Source organism: Lissotriton helveticus, chromosome 8 (assembly GCF_964261635.1).
Source record: "Lissotriton helveticus chromosome 8, aLisHel1.1, whole genome shotgun sequence".
Taxonomy (NCBI): Eukaryota; Metazoa; Chordata; class Amphibia; order Caudata; family Salamandridae; genus Lissotriton; species Lissotriton helveticus.
The window spans coordinates 1,254,443,720-1,254,464,591 of record NC_136069.1 but is presented as its reverse complement, the minus strand read 5'-3'; the positions used below and the strand labels follow the sequence as shown (position 1 = coordinate 1,254,464,591).

General features: G+C 43.1%; 2 protein-coding genes across 2 annotated transcripts in view; one reads left to right on the top strand and one right to left on the bottom strand.

Annotated features, from left to right (window-relative positions):
* GABRB3 (gamma-aminobutyric acid type A receptor subunit beta3) overlaps nt 1-16,944 on the bottom strand; it is a 968,583-nt gene extending 951,639 nt beyond the window's left edge. The window contains exon 1 of the mRNA XM_078658235.1: nt 16,771-16,944. Within this exon, the coding sequence (XP_078514361.1) occupies nt 16,771-16,871 (101 nt within the window). The 5' untranslated portion in view covers nt 16,872-16,944. The remainder of the gene's footprint in view (nt 1-16,770) is intronic.
* The window catches only part of GABRA5 (gamma-aminobutyric acid type A receptor subunit alpha5), a 661,916-nt gene that overhangs the window by 410,516 nt on the left and 230,528 nt on the right, over nt 1-20,872 (top strand). Inside the window, exon 7 of the mRNA XM_078658237.1 lies at nt 5,535-5,678. Within this exon, the coding sequence (XP_078514363.1) occupies nt 5,535-5,678 (144 nt within the window). The remainder of the gene's footprint in view (nt 1-5,534; nt 5,679-20,872) is intronic.

Genomic DNA, 20,872 nt, shown 5'->3' with positions numbered 1-20,872 from the left:
AACTAGTTCTTATGTACTCTAGCCAGGAGGTGGGGGAGGCAGTATACATACTGAGGCAGATTTACAAGAAACGGACGCATCTGTACAGATGCGTCAGTTTCCCTGCGCCTCCATGTGAATCCCTTGTGCCACCATGGATGCGCAGTATTTACAATACGACACACCATGGCGTAAAGGATTGGCATATGTGTCAGAAATTCTGACGCATCTTTTGGTGCAAAAGTCACGCATTGCTGGAGCAATGTCACAAGCACGACACAACTCCAGCAGTGCACAGGAGGCCTATTTCCAATACACTGCGTCACTCCTTACATCAGCTCCAAGCAGGCATACGGTTTTTACGCAGTGGCTTCCTAGAAGTGGCGCAGTAAAATCTAGTAGATTTCACTGCATCACTTTTACAAGCCTTTCCTTCGTGGGAACGCCCACCCTGCATACAATATACCTGACGCAGGTATAATGTGGCGCAGGGCTTTACAAGGTGACGCATCTCCCTTTATGCGTCACATTGTAATTGGGCAGCAACATCGCACATTGTTTACGCTGCTGCTGCGTCACAAAAAGTGACGCAACAGCTGTGCAAAAGTGTTGAAAGGGGCTTGTAAATCTGCCCCACTGTTGTGAATTCAGCTGTTGTACAGTCCTCAGTGTCTAATGCCTCTGTGGCTCTAAGACTGCAGGAGCAAGGGATCTGTACTGTAACTTCTACTAAGGGACCTTCACTTACCCTAAAGTTGGTGCTACCACAGGTTCTGTGGGCATGTCAATCCAGTAGTGCATGTTAGGGATTACTGTAGAAATAATTCAGCAGAGTATGTAAGGGACTCTAGTAGTGCACCACACGATGCTTTAAAGGGAGAAGGCAGTAGGACAATTACCTGCCATTGGCCACATGCTGCCTGTCCGTTTGTCGTGATTCCGACAAATGTTCCTAGTCTAGGCCAGCATGTGACATAGATGACACCGCGGCTAATTAACAAGGCCATACATTGCTTTCATACCCACGTTAGGTACAAGGGTATGTTTTTAATCTTTCTGCAAGAGGAGTGGATTGGGTGGGTCTTGTACTGTGGAGAAGTGTGGCTCACTGGTTAGAGGAGGCAGACCTGGAAGCAGAGGTCAGCCCGGGACCAGGGTTCAATTCCCGGCTCGGCGGGGTCTTGAGTCTTAAAAAAAAAAAAAAATGTCCATGGACTCGACAATTCTCGCTCCGGTGCCTACTCGATTCACGGGTTCACACTCTGCGACTCTGGGCAATAGCTTGCTTAATCTCCACAACGGCCCCTTGCGGCGGGATGCCTGGCTTTCACCTTGCGGATACCCTGCCGGGGTTATCTCACAGGGGAATACCAGGACAGGTTCCCTAAGCAAGCGCTTAGAAACCGCTCGGTGATTTGCGCTATATAAATTCCTTTACATTTACATTTTGTGGCCAAGGATTGCATTGTTTACAATTTTAATAATCCATCTATTAGTAGTGACTTCCCGCAGGCCCCTTTTTGTAGATCCGCCTCGGCATCTGGGGTTACGGCTTTATCGCTGGTTTATTTTTACTGATACCTTAGGATGGCTTTGTTGGATGCACCAGAGGGGCTTGAAGCCAGGCAGCCTTCCGCCCTTTAAAGATATGCATTACCTATATCTAAAAGGTACTCAGTGCTGTTTGATCTGCCTGATAATGATTGACAAGAGGAGGGTGGATCGAGGTGTCATCCTCGACCCTTTACTTTGACTACCGTTAGTATGTCCAATATAAGTAAATGGACTGGGGTAGTTACCACAAAACAGTCCTCTGCTGGTCGTAGCAGCTGTATCTAGTGTAATCAAAATATTCAGCTGGAACATAGCTGGCCTATAAATTAAACCAGGGATAGAAAATTTGGTGATATATATCAAGCTGTATGAAATCATTTGAATGCGGAAAACTTGGGCAATATCTGGTATTTTCTGTGATAGCTTATCCTGATATTCTGTCCCTGCAATCCGCGAGGCAGCCGGACAGGCCCAGGCTGTGCTTACCGCCTGGTTTAGGATAAGTCTGCCTTGTACCATCTCCCCTATTTCTCATAAGTGCAGCTTAATCCAAGCTTTTAAATTGTGCTGGCCAAGAAATGTTAGTGTTATTTGTATTCATTTTTATAATTACAATTTTACTGATAAGAATAGTCTCAATATTGTAGCTCTGTTGAGTTAATAGGTGGAACTTGATTGTAAATATGCTGAGAAAGGAAAAGGAAGTAATTTAATGGTGGGGGGGGGTTGATGCAAAACTACTTGGGAATAAACCCCTGGGGCATGGGCCTAACCTGTTTGAACCCATCTGGATAGAAGGGGCTGTTTAAGGAATGGACCAAAGAGGGCATGTGCTTTATTCCCATCTGATAGATTTTGATCTCTGTAATGCTATGGGAGTGGTGAGTCCCTCACACTTCATGGCTTTCACCTGACTAGGGGTGAGGGCAAGCTACATCCATTGATTACATTTTTATCTCTAGGTCCATATTGAATGTGGTCATTCACAGATCAATAGATTACTATGTATTTAGTGAACATAACCCTCTAATCATCACTGTACAGGGACAAGTGAAATGCTCAAGGAGGGTAGAGGGTGCCCCTGGAACCTTATCTACTTAGGATCAGGGGACAAGATTCGTGTGGTGCATGGTTAACATGGATGAGCTTTTATGGAAACTCTCTGTACACCATTTGGCCCTGATAATATGCTGTCTTACTTGTTCCTGGAAGTCTCCGAGCAAAACCCAGGTCTCTGTTAGATTGGGATCTGTAACCAGGGAAGCACTAATGATATCACAGAGGCCTAGAGGTCATGCACAAACAACATGCTTTGAAGGTTCCTGCAGGCTAGCTAACAAATGCATCAGGGAAGTTGTACATGCCAATCTCAAACATAGGGGCATGGTTGCTGATTGTCATAGGCCCTCAAGTAGGTATTGCAGAAGATCAAACAGGAAGTGCAGATTGATAACTGCTACAAATTTGTCTGTGTGTGCAAATTCCGAAATACCACTTTGTGATGGCAAGTAGTTAATGGTAATATTGTGTCTACCCACATGTAAAATACAATGTGTACTAATATAACCTCGTATCTGCGGGTGGAACACTTTTATAAAATATATAATCCTTCAAACAGTGTATCAGTGGTGACTTTCTGTGCTACCATCGTATATCACATTGACATAGTTTTCTCTCTGAGTGAGGTTGCCAAGGCCATATGTAATAGTCCTGCTAATCAGGTCCCTGGTCCATATGGGGTTCCTATAGCGACCTATAAAAAACCTACCTAGAATTATGGTCAAATTTACTTACCAACTTTATAAATGCTGCCTGTGCTTCTGGATTTCCTCATTATTGGCACTGTGTAATTATTGTACCTGTCTTTAAGAAGGCTAACCATGCTACTCCTATCTGTTACCGTCCTATTTCATTGTTGGATTCAATCGTGAAGTTCGCGGATAGGTTGGTTATTAACCGTTTGACCACCTGGATGTCTGATGATCAAATTCTATCTAGAGTGCAGTATGGATTTCGTGAGGGTCTAGGCACAATGAAACAATGTCTCATTCTTCATCTTCTGATCAGTAAATATACATGCGCTAAGTGCAGTTTCATCTACCTGGCAGTCATGGACCTTTAAACTGTCTTCAAAAGTGTAGTGAGATGCAAATTGTGGGAAATCCTGGAGAGCTTGGAGGTCGAGCAAGATGTTGTGTTTTTTAAATGCTCTTCACAGTGATCTTGAAGCCTCCGCCAAATATGCGTTGAGCGGTGAATACCTCTAGACTATCCCTGGGGCCGAGACAGGGGTGTGTACCTGCCTATTTTTTCTATATATTAATGTGCTCAAGGCCATCCTAAATAGGGGGGGAAGGATATGCCAATGGTTAAGAGTAAGTATGTTCATGTATTACTCTAAGCAGACGATGCTGTCTTGCTGACCAGAACCTCTAATAGGCTCAAACTTCTACTGGATATGTTTGTTGACTTTATAGGCAACCTAAATCTTGAAACCAACTTAACTAAAACTTTTGTTATGGCATGTGGACCTAAGAATCTCAAGTCCCTTAGTCTAGCCATAAATGATGTGCCCATATCTGGAACTCATGAATTTACCTATTTAAGTGTAACCTTTGATGAACAAGGGTCTTGCCCTCCTTGCCTATCGAAACGCGTACCGAGATTCACAAATGCTGTTGGCTTCTTATTTAACTTGGAGTCTCTATGGAAAGAAACAGATTAGCGCACTTTTACAGGTGCACAAAAAGAAAGGTATTCCTGTTCTAACCTATGGTTCAGGGGTGTGGATTCCAGCAGACAGAGGCGAATAATGTCTGCAACATATCTTGGGTTTACCAGTTAGTTGCTCTACTTATGCTGTTCACGGGGCATGGGCTTTGCGCATCTAAAATATTCAATTAATTTTGCCTCTTTGTTTGTGTGGTGGTGGAATAGGTGCAAACCCCAGGCCATTTTAAACAGGGAAGTCATTGAGAATTGCCTGTCTTGTGTTCTAGGATCTCGGATTCCTTGGCTTGCCTATAACAGCTAACAACCAATAAGGCAGGCAGGCCTTCAATTTGTTCGAATCCCTGGGACCTAAAGAGCAATGACAGAGGATGAATTGAAGCAACTTCTTTACTTTTAGGAAAGGGAGCTAGGAAAGCTGTGGAGCTAACCAAGAGCACACATTTAGAGTAACTTATGATTTGCACAAATGTGGTAGTGGAACCGAATTTGGATATGGTGGCTAACACCTGAGATTGTACCTTAATAAATTTAGGTTTGGAATTATTTGAAGTTATTTCTGCTTCCCTCTAGGCCATTTTGACAGGTCTACTATCAGGATCTTTCCATGTGATGAATATTCTACTCAAACATTACTGCACTTTACCTTTTTCTGTAAAATGTATGCTGTGTATACTAAATGAATTCTAACTCCTATGTTAAGAAAATCTGGTTTTGTCTGATGTAAGTCTGCACTGCAATTTCTCCAGCATCTTAATTCACCTTGGCCTGCTCTAGTGTGTGTTTTTTTTCTTAAAACCAGCCCCTCACAAGGAAAAAATACTGTTTTAAATTTCCATTAATAATTTTTATGTAAGCATACATTATTGGATTAACTGTCCTGTCGGGGGTTTTATGTGCTTTTATATGTATAATTGTGCTGACTACATAATTTATTGCTTTCATGTTCTTTTACAATAATTGGATAAAGCTGTGATGATGGCTGGTGGACACGGGTAGCATGAACCACGAAAACTTGTTTCCAGAAAACGCGGAATCAAAAAAGTAATCTTCTAACGGTGGCTGTGAATGGAAAAACCCACACAAATTAAAGATAATAACAAGGGAGACAGTCAAATCGTAACGTTCTATGTTGTTTTCTTCATCGTACATTTTAGATAGCACTGCATACCTTTTCTGCTCAGCACTGTAACTGTTTAAACTAATAGATCATTAGAAATTATTTTCTAAAATTACAGGTTGTTTTATACTTCCTACACTTTGTCTTGCAGATGCTTACCCAAACTCGGAATTGATGTACGAATGGACAAATACAACACACAAATCAGTGGTTGTGGCGGAAGATGGCTCCAGGCTCAACCAGTACCATTTGATTGGGAACACCGTGGGGACAGAAAACATCAGCACGAGCACAGGTTAGATATGTCACGCGCATGTTTTGCTGCTATGGAGCTGCTTTTATCATTTATTTAATAGTGATCAGTGCTCACCCTTCTTTACAGAAAAGAACATCACAGGACACTGCTGCCTCCTTTTTTCATTGTACCATGTATGATGACTTATCTAGGCAATGTGGGCGCCATTTGGCTTTTCTCAAACATGATTTGTGTAGAAGAAAAGAAACATGTGCATAACAACTATTTCACCTCAGAAACGTACTAGGCCTAAGTGGCATTTTATTATGCATCCGGAATACTGATTCAAATGTAAAAAAGATGCAGTTGCACTGCCTCAATGTGGAGTGCGTCACCAGTGTGCATAGACAGATTCCATAGTCATAGATGGGGGCTGTGCGTTATGTGATGATCAGCAAGCACCGCAAATAATGTAATAGTTCAACTCGCCAAAGTGTAAGGCGCCAGAGCTTCCCTTCAACATGGACGGGATGGGCTGCTCAGTTGTGCTGCAACATTGGCTTTTTCTCATTTTCCAGACGCAAAAAGCTGCCGCCATTGCCTTTTTCCGTCCCCACATTGCCAGAAATATGACTCCATAGATGCATCACCTCTAATCAGCCACGGCCTGTGGAGGGAGTTTTGGTGAGGCGGAGAGGCGGGGCGGGGAAGGGGCAGGGTGGGGGGGGGGGGGGGTGCTAAAAACCGGAGTATGGATAATTGAAGGTAAGTAAACAATTTAATAAATATAACGAATTTCGTAGAGCACCCTGCATCACATTTTGCGATGGAGGGCGCGCTACGAAATTTGTTTTATTAATTACATTGTTTACTTACCTTCAATTATCCATACTCTGGTTTTTAGCGCCCCCCACCCTGCCCCTCCCCCGCCCCGCCTCTCCGCCCCACCGAAACTCCCTCCACGGGCCGTGGCTGCCTCTAATCTCCTCTCCCTCACACCTCCATTTAGCACTGATGAGAAGAACTCCAGGGGTGAACATAAGAGACCAGTGAAAGAGAGATGTTAACAAGACACCACCCATTATCGTAAATCATAAATCCGGTATTTGTAAAGCGCAAACTACTCACCCATAGGGGTCTCAAGGCACTGGGGGCCGTCGTGGAAATCAAGGGGCAGATTTACAATTACTTGCGCATCCCTGCAAATTAGCAGGGATGCGCCAGTAATTGTGCGCTGCAGCTCCGCCACCCATGATGCGCCGCATTTACAATGTGGCGCACCATGGGGCAAAAACGGCACAGATGCGGCACGCATCTGTGCCGTAAAGGCGGCGCATTGCTGGAGTTGCGTCGCAGCTCCAGCAATGCTCGGGTGGCCTATTCTTCTAATGCTGTGTCAAGCCTTACGCCTGCTTCAAGCAGGCGCAGGGTTTTGACGCAGCATTGGCCTAAAAGTAACTGAGTGAAATCTTGTAGATTTCACTCAGCCACTTTTAGGAGGAGTTCCTGCGCAGGAACACCCCCCCCTGCGCCTCCTTATGGCGCAGGGCTTTACAACGTGACGCATCTCCCAGATGCGTCACGTTGTAAATATCCCGCACCATGGCGCATCTTTTGTGCCGCTGCTGCGTCACAAAAGTGACGCAACGGCGGCTTAAAAGAGGCGCAAGGGTCTTGTAAATCTGCCCCCAAGTGAGCTATTGCCCAGAGTCACATGGTGCTGAGCTGATCTGCCGCTGGAGCCGGGGATCAAACCGTGAGCCCTGTGCTCTGAAGTCAACTGCCCTGGACGCTGCACCACACCCCTTCATTATAGATGCTGATGACGCTGTGGTCAGTGTTCCTTTAGAGTAGCCATCACTGGACACTTGCAGTGAAAGCACTTATGAAAGAGCAACCATGGCTTCTCCCTAGATTGCTTGCTGTGGTCTGACTGTCTCAGGTGTCCTTATGTGAAGTTCTGGTGATAGATCTCTGCATACTCATAGTAGATTTCGCACTCACTACCTTTACACTGAGAAGCCTGAAGATATTTTCTGCACCTGCGATTGAAAAAGCTTGTATTAATGTTGCCTTTTCTATTTATATTGTTTCTGTGTGTGTTTGTGTAAACCTTTCCCTGACACAGCATGTGCGGTACCTCTGTGCTTGTGGGAAACGTGCACTGATGCTAACCATGATTTATCTTGTCTGCTTTTGTGATTGTAGCTTACCCTGCTGCATGTATTGTACTTGTTCTGTGTGTAAGGGAGGCTTGTCTTGTGTTGCATATTTTTGTTCCTGTGGTTTTGAGGGATACTGCTGCTCATGCAGTACTGTATGTATGGAGGACTGTGGACGACAGATTGCTGCTGTATAGCACTCTTTTGTGTGTTTCCCCTTACCTGAGACAGCTGCATTGGCTACCTGTGGCCAAGCACATCGAATTTAAGGACCTTACTTTTGCCTTTCGGGCATTTCAAGGTAGGGGGCCCAACTACTTGAGGAAGAGACTTTGTCCTTACCAGCAGAACAGATCACTTAGGTCTAACCATAAACAATACCTTACCACCCCCGGGTTTGCAAAGGCCAGAATGGGGGGAAGGACATTCGAGGTGGGGACCTCTAAATGCTGGAATAACATACCTCCTCAATTGCGCGCGTTGCAGTCCGAACAGGAATTTAGAAAGGCCTTGAAAACCTGGCTCTTTAGTCGCAATGACTAAATATATACTGAACACTTTCGCTACTGTTCTCCGTAGTAGCGCCGGGACACCCCATCCGGGTTAGCTGCCTGCTATACAAATATCTTTATTAGTATTATTATTATTGCTGAAAGTGTAGCAATATTAAAAATTGACGAGCCCTAGTGTAGGATCAATCAAATGCCAGCCGCCTTGTTGAGCAGAGATGGAACTGGCCCATTGAACAAATAACAGTCCTATTGAAAGTACTCAAACTGCCCATAAAAAAGTGACACTACTATTGTCAAGTTTTAGAACTTTAACATCAAGGGGAAAGGAGCCATGGCCAGATGAGACCTTTTACAGCCCAGCTTAACTACAACAGCCCTGATAACAAGAGCTTGTATGGTGCAAATTAATATATCTAGGCCTCTATGAGACGTGCTTGCTCTTTCTCATTGAAAATATGACATTTCTTTTGAGTATCTGATTACGAGCCAAGCAGACCTGCTAGGAACTACTGACACTGTTCAATTAAGGGCTTGGGCCCATTCAAGAAGTATCTGTGTGTCCCCATCCGTTAAGAAGTGTCAACACTGTTCCATTACAGAGCATCCCTAAGTTGTCATGCAGCTCAGTGCAGTCACCAAATTTTCTGAGCTGGCTGTGTGAGAGGGAGACAGCAGAACAGTGCCATTCCAGTACAAAATACTATGCCTAAACAAACTTTAGGTGGAATTAGAGGAAATAAAACATTTCTCCTTTTTATGCCTGCCTCAAAGAGATATTATTTTTGGGTGCAAAACCCTGTCTATTATTGTTAGTAGATAGGGTTTTGCATCAAAAACTTTGGGTGGTTCCATGGGAACGCCCATGTATCTCTCATGGAGTGCCCCCTTGGCTAAATTTATTATAAAACAGCTACAATGTTTTTTTTTCAGATAAACAACAAACAATAAGTACCAGTATGTTTTGTTTTGACTCAATTTGCATATAGAACTGTTTTCCTAGAGGAAGAAATGTGGTACTGAGACTCTGGAGACGAGAAAGTGAACAGATACTTAAATATGACACGGTCAACAGGGGACTACACAAAAAGACGCAGAACTACATAATTGGCTTTTCTAAATTATATGGAACCAATCGAAAGAAGATCTTAGAATGAATCCCATGACAATGAAGCAAGGATCTTAAATGATATCTCAGTATCTTTACCAGTTAGCATTAACAATGAATTGTGTGGAACTCAAATGTTCAAATGAACGAGGTGAAATTGCTCCAAAATATTTTTGATTTCAATATGGATTTAATGGCTATGAACATTAGACACCAAGGACCTCATCTACAAGAAAATGATGCAGCACTGCACCACAAGCCATTTAGCTGCACCATGCTGCGTCATTTTCAAAGCACAGGTGTGCGTTGTATTAACAACAATACGTCACATCCCTGTGCTTTAAGATGCATCCCTGTGCTTTAGCATGCGCTGGCACACAATTGACTACCATGTGATTGTTCTTGTGCAGGAAGGGACACTTTCCTGCACAAAAACAATAATTGAAAGCATGTTCCTCCTTCAATGCGTGCTGCAGAATGCAGCACAGATCGGGAATGAGTTAAAAACTAGGAGAAATAAAACAATTTCTCCTCATTGCGCCATTCCTACACCTCCCCTGGAGAGGTGTAGACTTTTGACACATTCCCAGTTTTACAAAATATTGTAAGTCTGGGAATGTGCCAAGTACCATGGATGTCACGTGGTAACACTCACAGCAACATGCAGGGAGCGTCCCTTTCACGCAGAGTAATTTTTGAAAGGGGCCATAAGGCCATGAAAAGTCACGTAGGGTGGCTTTAAGTGGCCTTGTATATATGGTCAAGCCCATTGCGCCAGCGGGGCATCAAAAAATGTGAGGCATTGGCTACACAATGGGCTTGTAAATAAGCCCCCATGTATGTAACTATGTCTTGTAACAATGTTTTTGAATGCTATTTAATAGTCCACTTTGTAAATATTTTGAATATCTTGAGTATGGGCATACATGGGTAAGCACAGCGGTTGGCTACAAACAAAATAACAATTAGATCTATTACCATAACTATAGATTTATTGAATATTGGATATTGGAGACATTAAGTACCCACCCAGGGTATGCATAATTAATGTCTGCGCACAAAATAATTAAAGGAATAAATATATTTATTGCTATAACCGTACAAGGCTTTTAGGTCCGAGAATTACGTGAGGTACCCATGTAACTCATGACTCCCAATAAGGCAATAGCTCAGAATTGAGTCCTTGAAAAAAACTATGTAGAAGTTGAACCCACTATTTCTCGAGAAAATTACCATTAGCTCCGAGCACTGCACCACCTTATGCATAATGCTTTAGGAGCTATCATACATTAACTAAGGTACATTGCCAAAACCTTCCCTTCACAGTATAGGTAATGGTTAAAACTATCTACAATAAAAAGTGTCTATCCGTAGTCCAACATGGCGGCTACCATTACATTCTGGGGAACTTTTTGGGCATAAAATCGCATTTCCATCATCGCTACATCAAAGATCATCCTCATGTCATGTATATTATTATTTAAAAAAAGCTTCTTAGCTAATGAATTATAATCGTTTTACTCGAATAAAAAATACAACTTATTTCCTAGAACAAGTGATTCATCGCCCACCATAATGTTCTCACCTAATTGGAGGATTTAACCATATTTTATTTGAGATAAAACTATTACTGCTTTATTAATAACTATGCAAACCCACACACTGAAACAGCCAGGGCTCTATCTTAACTTTTACTTTAAATTTTTATTTTCTATGTTTACCTTTACTTTTACCTTATTTTTTGATTTGTACAAATGTTACTTCTTTTTATACCAATGGCTACCATTTGAGAAAAATAAGGACAAAAACACTTGCATACAAGTGCTAGACACAATAAGATCGACACATTTTAATCTTTAATCTGAGCATGAAAGTAATTGAAGCATGTAAGAGCACTATGGTGGGAAAATAAATGGATGCCACATTGATGCTAAAATCTTACTGTCACTCTCAATATGCTTACTATCAAGGCTATGTATGTTGAGTGTCAAAAAGGGAAAATACTTTTTCACTTATAGGGGTGGATACACTGTAGAATTTATATAATAGATGAATTTATACTTATGCTCCCATCAACATTACAGCCTTAAAAATGCCCCAGGCATCACAGCCACATAGGGGGCGAAACGAGTGTTGGCTGGTGTTAAAGGGCTGTGAACCACTAAAGAACTGGTCCACTTATGAAAAAGAAGATCATGATTGTAATAAATTCCACCACACTCTCTTACTTTGGATATGGCTCATAAAGAATGTGTGCAACCCAAAAAATGTTTTTGCACAACTTGAAAGCATCTCGTGAAAAATGGCAATAACCAAAATTGTTTAACAAAAGCAACGTAATTTATGAGAACACTTGAGGAGAATAAAATAAATTTCAGAGGAGAAAAGATAAAGGCTAAACTTGTCAACTTTATTTATAAAATAATTTTCTAAGAGACTCCACAAGATTATTATTAGACCTTGAACTCTGGGTAGGTACACTTTGCACTCATCTGTTAACCTGACAATTTGAAGAGGTGTAGTTGGCCCCAACCTCAAGGGTGTACTACTTCCAGATAAAGGGTATTACTCTACAGGACATGATCATCTTGCCGTATTTCCTTGTTTAAGCTAAAACAACATGTATTACAATAAGAACTAGTTGAAGGCAATAGCATAGTCCACAGCCAATATATTGTCTGTGCCAATTAATAAAGGTGACCATAACTGCTATTGATTTATCAATACATTTGTCACTGAGCTATTCACTAGAAGAACAATTACATCTTGACAGTTTGTGGTCTAACAAATTTGTGTTTCCAGTGTTCTGTTTCTTGTGCTACTATATCCTCCTCTTCAAACACAGAACTTTTCCTGTTATACAGAAAGAAAAATTTATTATTCCCTTGGTATATCATTTCAGCGCACTATTTAAATGTTAGATGATGCCTTAAATTGGCATTTATCTGGGTGTGTTAAATTAATCATGTAGTTTTTATGGACCTTTCAGCAATGTCAGTTATGGTAAAGGACTCCGAGTTAAGGTCATGTGTCATCACTTACGAATAAGGTCAAAGGCTGTATGTTGTCTTTCCTGTCTGTGCCGGAAGTGAAAATGAGAGTGATATGTTACTTCAACTATCCCTGGAATTTTGGTGAATCAACATACTTGTAAGTTTCATTATTTAAAAGAATCTCCCAGAAAGTTTCCATCCATGAACAGGATTAGAGCAGAAAAAGAAATGTAATTAATTCGGAAATATGGGTTTCCTACTATGCTTTGCATGGCTCACTGCATGAGAATTGTTCACATATTGAATGTTTTGCTCAATTTGACAATACACTAAGCAAGCAGTTTGGGAAATATCCACAGGATAAATATCAAGGAGTTATTGTACGGATGAGGGTAGCAGCCCCCTAAAATGAGGGATTGATGAAACATCCATGAGAGTTGAAAAACGTTTTGAAAGCTAACTTTAAAGAAATCATGGGATGTGCTGTACAATCTGCTATTCTAGGTCACGAACTGCAGACGACTCGTAGTGCTGTGAAAATGGAATAGTCACCACTGGTGGCAATAAATGAACTTTAAAATAATTGTTGCTTTTTAAAAAAAACAAAAAACTAAGAGGGCACGTGGCCATTTACATGCAAACAGTACCATGCACAGCTTGCAAAGAAAGGCCTTGTGCAGTGTCTTCGGTTTGCAGAGGTCACTGTGCAGTGTAAAATGTGCACTGGACCACAGGCACTAGGAGAAGGGTGTGGCTGACAACCACAACCGTCACTAAGCGCTCGCGACACATGGTTGATTTGTTTGGGTGGTGAGATCTGGGGTCGTGGGACAGGACAAAGACCATGGCCAAGATTTGGTAAAGTTTCAGAGAAAAGGGCAGGATTCTAGCATAAACAAATATAGCCTCAGAGTCCGATGTAGCCAGCCCTAACAGCCATTACAAGCCTGCTCCATCGCTTCGGAGGGCCTTTAACAAGGGTGCGGGCCTTTAAGTTCGATAGAGCCCGCTACGGAGGGCTCTAAGCTATTATTAGCACATTCCGCACCTAGAGGGCAGAATATTCTACTTCGTAAAAACAGAGTCCTCACAGAGCCCGAGGGGGTTGAAATCCCATTGGGGTCCGTGCGACCTTTGTTCACAGCAACAGATGTGAACAAACATTGGAATGTTGATGTCATTGTCTTCAATGCAGCGCTCAACATTCCAATGTTCTAATACGATGCATTATTCATTGTTTTGAAGCTGCCAAGGAGGGCTGTTCCTATTTATTCCCAGGACCTTCCTAGAAAGTCAGGGTTCATTCACAGTGGGGAAAGAGACTGTTTGGACTCTGTCAGTTGGGTGGAGAGCTCATCTAAATAGGAGAATTCATAAGGAGCAGAAAACGGCTTGGCGAGTGGTCTAAGGGTTCTACCAAATTGCAACAGGGGCTCCTCAGTAATTCTGCAGTAAGACAAAGAGGAAGTACTGCACAAGGAGAAGGTGGGCAGTGAGGAAATAAGTAGGATTGGGTGGCAGAATATTTGCAGTCCTTTTTTAGTGCAAAGGATAAATCTGGCAAACAAACCACCACCTCCTCAGAACATTCCGGGGCCTGGGAAGACCCCAAGTAAGGAAGGACATGCTGGAGGAACACTCCTGGCTCCTACTCGAAGAAGACGACGTTTTCAAGGACTCCTGACTTCTGGTGGCACTGAAACACTGGAAATGCTACCAAAGGTGACATGTTTGACCTCCTCTTCGACTGCTCCAGTGACATAGATCAGCGGATTCCTGACTCCAAGAGGGCCAAGCTGAGCACAGATGACTGGACCCTGCAGGAGACCTAACTGGAGGAAGACTCTGTGTTTAAAAACTTTCCCTGAGGATCTACTAGCTGCAGGACTGCCTAGAAACAACTTTTATAGCAGGTAGAGAAAAGTGGGAGTTTTCTTCCACGCCTTGTGGGCAGGAACATAGTGCTGAGGCTTTCCTGTGAATATCCCATTCTAGGTGAGAAAGAAAACCTGGTTAGTCACACTGTAAGCTTTATGCTCCACTGACTCCCCGTTCAGTGGGATGCTGCTGTAAAGGAACTTACCCTTTTAAAGCACTGCCTGGGTACAACTTCCAGTCTTGCTCAGCTTAAGGATTTTGACTTCCAAAAAAGTGACTAAATCTGAAAGAAGATCCTGGAATAGAGTGCGGCTGCAAATCTATCCAACTGATGAAGCGCCTTTAGCGTCACAAAATCTGACTTTTTTCCACTTGGAGCTTTTGAGGTAAAAACCACAGTTTTAGTGGAACTTGGCAAAAACTCAACTGCATTTAAGGGGCCCTCACCGTCCATAGTCTTAGACAATGCACCACCAGAAGATTTTGGCTTAAATAAAAAAAATATATATATTTTTTACCTCGATGACCCGCTTGGTGTATCTAAGAAAAACCCAAGACCCTTTCATCCCAGTTCCTGGTACCATAGTTGACAGTTGTACTGATCAGCCATAAACCCACACTAAAAAAGGAGACATCCACCAAACGCACCCAGCTGTGCTCTGAAGCAGGATGTGCAGTAGCCAGATGTGGCGGAATTAGTTGGCCTAGGAGCAGTAATCCAGCCGGGCCATGTCCTGATCATCCTTTAAGAGATTTTTCCCAGGACGAGGCTGCCCTGCACTCACTGAGCCCAGGCTGGGAGGGCGGAAGGAAGCATCCAGTGACGCGCTCGGGATCAGCGTGGATTTGGCAGCTTATATAACTCTGCTGTTTTCAGATGTTCTCTGGGCTAAAGCTACCGCTTCACCACAAAAGGGTCACTAAAAAGGCAGTGTATTCAAATTCCTGTTTCACAAGTATACCTTATTGCAAAAAGTCACAGGCCAGCAGTGCTGCTCCCGTGTTCGCTTTGGACAGGGCGTGTCTCCAAAAACATGAGCTGAGGTTTAATGCGTAATGGAGGCCAGGGGACGGAAACCCCGGTGACGACATTAGAGGCTTTCCTATTTAAGTCGCTAACACTCCCGAAAGGTGTCAAGACCGCTTGGCAGCCTGTTGCTGTGTCGGTAAGGCTAAAAAAAGGACCTCAGAGGCCGCGAGATAAGAGGCGTTAGCGGACTAATACTGTGAGGATATTCCAGATGCAATGCGTTTATTTTTAGCTGCACTGCCATCTCTGTTAATGTGACAGAGGCGGGCGGTGGGTGAGGTCGAAAACACACACATAAAAAGAGAGCACGGTACTGAAGCAAATGGATGGATGCATGGGTGGATGGGTGGGTGGGTGGGTAGGTTAGGGTCTGGGTGGGCGGATGGATGGATGGATGGATGGATGACTGGCGTACAAATATGATGGGTGGGTGGTTTAGGGTTTGGGTGGGCGGATGGATAGATGGATGACTGGCATACAAAGATGATGGATGGGTGGGTGGGTTAGGGTTTGGGTGGGCAGATGGATGGTTGACTGGCATACAAAGAGGATGGATGCATGGGTGGGTGATTTAGGATATGGGTGGGCAGATGGATGACTGGCGTACAAAGATGATGGGTGGGTGGGATAGGGTTTGGGTGGGCAGATGGATGGATGGATGACTGGCCTACAAACATGATGGATGGAATGGTGGGTGACTTAGGATTTGGGTGGGCGGATGGATGACGGGCGTACGAAGATGATGGATGGGTGGGTTAGGGTTTGGGTGGGCAGATGGATGGATGGATGACTGGCATACAAAGATGATGGATGGAATGGTGGGTGACTCAGGATTTGGGTGGGCGGATGGATGACTGGCGTACAAAGATGATGGATGGGTAGGTGGGTTAGGGTTTGGGTGGGCAGATGGATGGATGGATGACTGGCGTACAAAGATGATGGATGGAATGGTGGGTGACTTAGGATTTGGGTGGGCGGATGGATGACTGGTGTACAGAGATGATGGATGGGTAGGTGGGTTAGGGTTTGGGTGGGCGAATGGATGGATGGATGACTGGCGTACAAAGATGATGGATGGGTGGATGAAGTTTTACGTCCCTTATGAACTGCATATGAACGTATATTGTATGTAGTAGATACTGTAATAACTTGCTGTAAAATGCGGGCTGAAGAGGATTGGCTGGAAACGTGATTATGAAGGAAAGGAAACTGTCAGGGCATATAAAAAAACATTATTTTTCCTTGCGATATTCTCTAAAGTGATCGTGCGAACTGCTCTTTGGTTTTGCTGTTTTTACACCAGAAATTAACATACAGGCGCTATGGTGTGAGCACACACTTGCTCACACACGAAGACATAACAAACACCTGCATACGTACATAGCATTCTTTTAAGCAAGCCGCCCCAATTAAGACGCCAGAATACGAAATAAACGTTATTTATGAAGAAAGACAACTCCCGCAGCACTTACCAGTCCACCATCATGGCTGCATTGTTCTCCGCAATGAAAGGCAGTTCCCCGACAACTTTCCAAAACATTGAAAGAAAGATCCATACGTTGAACCCTGACATTCCTTGCAATATCCCCAGGATCCCGGACTCAGCAGTCAGACAGCGTCCCGGCCCGCAGACCAATCAGAACGGAGCTCTCCACCAGGGACAGGCTTGTACTCTGCCCTAAACTGCAGAAGAAAAGTCCACGCGCCCTGCAGTCAAAAAGTCGACATTGGGACCTAAGCAACGAGCCGCAGCACCCCAGTTTTCGCCGATTTCGGCAACAGCATGCCTGATGTAAAATGTAGATTTTTCAGAGCACAGGACATCTGTGCACTCCGGCTTCTTAGAGCAGACTGGATGAGAGGGAGAGAGAAACTGATTGTACCAGGGATTAGTAAAATACAGAAATCCGATTTTAGCATGGTGAAAGCATCAGTCATCCATGGATTTTCTGGACATCATCAAACATAAGAAGGCCGGTAATCACGACTGCGCTTAATGTTACTTAATATCTTATATAAGTAGGTTAAATATATACATGTAAACAACACAGATTAAAAAAAACACACACACATATATGTATTTATATATACATGATATATATGTAAAAATTGTATACAGGGCAAATGTGCAGAGTGTATTATGCTATTTAATACAATTAGTCAGTGTGGGGAGGGGGCATGACTTAGGATGCCCCTCGCCTTTCTCAACAACAGTTATAAATAGAATATTGTACCCTGTACATCTGCATATAGAGTTCATGCCATAGCATTTCTGCACGAGTGCGTGTTTTAACAAATGTATGTAACCACAACCAGGATGCAAGAGGTAACATTTGTGCAGTAGAAAATATTGCACTCAGGAGATATGAGAGTTGTTTCCATGTGTAAAGTAATTGCTGCATGCAATCTGCGAGGAGGTAGAAAGTGTTTTTGTTTGTGTTTTTCTAATGTTACTTTTGTTGTACTGCGGTAAGAAACACTAATTTGACCTTTGCACTGGAGTACACACACACACACACACCCACACACACACACACACACACACACACACACATACACACACACGAACACCCACACACACATACACACACCCACATAACATACACACATCATATATATATATATATATGGCGGACTGGTGCTGGGCTAGCACTCAATAAAAAGACTATTTGCACTTTCTTTGGGTCTCGCTGCTCTTGTTTGGATCGACGGCGATTGCTGCTGCTGTTGCTGCGCATTTCGATTTACGAGCACCACATACCCTATATATATATATATATATATATGGAGAGAGAGAGATAGATATGTATCATAATATAAATATTTATTTTTTACTGACAAAAACAAAGGTTTAAGTGATATTTTAGTTAGATGAACAAAGTTCTAAACTCAAAAAAACACTGAACTTTACCAGTTATAGTTAACTCTAGTAACTTGTAACTGGTAACTTCTGCCCAAAGTGACTATAACCCCACCATGCACAGTCTTCTCATCAATGGTGTTATTTCAGATGTTGCAGTAATCTCATCAATGGTGTTATAGAGCATGTCATGAGTGATGTAATATGTAGTGTAATTGGCTGTGCATGGTGAGGGCGCAGGTTATAGTTACCTTAGGGCATTGGTTACATTTACTAGAGATACCTATAACTGATGAATTTCTGTGTATTTTTTTAGTTTAAAACGTTACGTTGTCACTCAAAATTTTCACCTAACTTTATAGTCACTTTAACCTTTGTGTTTCTTCAGTGAATTTCTAGTTATGTTTTAATGTAAAGTAATATTTTATAACCATATGTAAATCCAACCCACTGCTGTAAGGCAATGCTTGCTGCACACAGACTTTGGCCATGCGTGGCATGGGGCTGTCAGGAGGGCCTGACCTGCGGACAGGCTTTCGAATAACCCCCTACTGCAGCCAAGCCCCTGCCAGGGTGCAAAGACCCCTCACCAAGCCTTTAGGGCCCCTAGAACCTCATACCTGAAACCATTTGTTTAAAATAAGGGGAAGGGAGCAAGCAGCCCCCTCCCAGAACTTCTACTGCCCCTGTTGATCCCATTCTGGTTCGATGACACTGAGGCGGACCCTCAGGCAGCAGAACATAAGGACCTACTCTCGGATTTGAATTTAACCCAACACATTCACTCTTCCACCCACGAGAAAGGCCATAGCCTAGATCAAATATGGTCCTACAACCTATCACTATCCACTCCCTACATAGTTCCCTGTATTTGGTCTGAACATTTCCTTATACATTTTACACTCACTATTGACGGGAGCACGAAACAGCCATTTCGGGCGGGTGGAAAAATTAGGAAATGGAAGGGCATTAACACACCAGCTTTTTTGGACACCTTGGCCACTACCCTGCCCTCTATGACTAAAGATATTGACATCATGGAGGAGACCTTCTCACACTGGCTCCAAATGGCAGCCGATATTCATGCACCTTGTGTGAATTTCCCCCGCTCACGCCCTAACGACGCACATAAATGGTTTACTCCACAACTGAAGACTCTAAAACTCGAAGTACGTCAAAAAGAAAGGAAGTGGAGGACTAGGTATCTACCACATGACAATGCGACTTACTGCTTGGCTCAGAAGAATTATCAAAAATCTATTCTAAAACAGAAAACTAACTACTTCTCAGAAAAAATCTTAAACTCACAGAACAAATCAAAAGATGTGTTCAATATAGTGAATGATCTTTGCAACAGTAAAATAACAACTCCCTCTGTTACTCCTACACAAGAGCTCTGTGACTCCTTAAATGTATTCTTTATAGACAAAATCATTACCATAAACCAGAGTATACTTAACCTCCCTACCCCTGTCCCTCTGGATGACACCTATCACAATCTTGTTATATTAGATACCCTTCCTCCCATCGACATAAAAACCTTGTCTGACCTTCTTGTACGTGTCAAGTCTGGATCACCTGACGACACCTGCCCCCCACACATTTACAGAGAGGTGGGTTTAGCCATCCTACAGGGTGTTCTTTCGCTGCTAAATGAATCACTTTTACAGGGCAAGGTGCCCGGCAGCTTTAAGAATGCCTTGCTTATTCCATTGATTAAAAAGTCAGGAGCAGACCCACACGATCCGATCAATTATAGGCCGATTTCCCTTTTACCCTATGTATCCAAAATTTTGGAAGCCCATGTCTCTACTTGCTTGTCCAAGTTTATTGAAAAATCGGAATACCTGGAACCAAACCAGGCTGGTTTCCGCCCCTGTCATTCGACGGAAGCCGTGATCCTTGCTGTCCAAAACACTTTAAGATCCAATGCTGACAGAGGCATACATCAGGCCCTTGTGCTCCTTGATTTGTCGGCCGCGTTCGACACTATTGATTATACCATCCTTATCAACCGTGTCGAACAGGCCGGCCTCAGGGGCCCCACCTTAAGATGGATCACCTCCTTTATTACAGGACGCACGCAATCAGTGAGACTTGGTACCTTCACAGTTCCCAGAATTCCTACTACATGTGGGGTCCCTCAAGGATCTTCATTATCACCTTTATTATTCAATCTTTATCTTTGCCCACTACTATATTCCTTAAGGAATTCTAAAGTTACTATTTATAATTATGCGGATGATCTCCAACTTGTCTTCCCCCTTAATACTGCAGATTCTGTGATAGAATTCCAGAACACCATGATACAGATACAGAGGTGGATGAACCTCCACCATCTTAAACTTAACCCAGGCAAGACAGAACTGATCCTGCCTGGGAAAAGCGAATTATGTTGGGGCCCATATTTCTGGCCACCTAGTATGGGGGACCCACCCACTAAATCCCTCTCAGTCAAAAGTCTGGGGGTCATGCTCAGTGGAGATCTCTCACTGAAAGGACAAGTTGGAACAGTAGTCTCTGCCAGTTTCTTTCAACTTAGGAAAAAAAAAAAGAGCCCAGTTTCTAACACAATCTGCACTTATCCAGGTTATTATTGCCCTTGTTCTTTCCCAAATGGATTTCTCTAACAGTCTTTATCTGGGACTTCCAGCAGGCCTGTTAAAAAGACTTCAACTTCGTCAAAACCAAGCGGCCAGGCTTATTTGTAAACA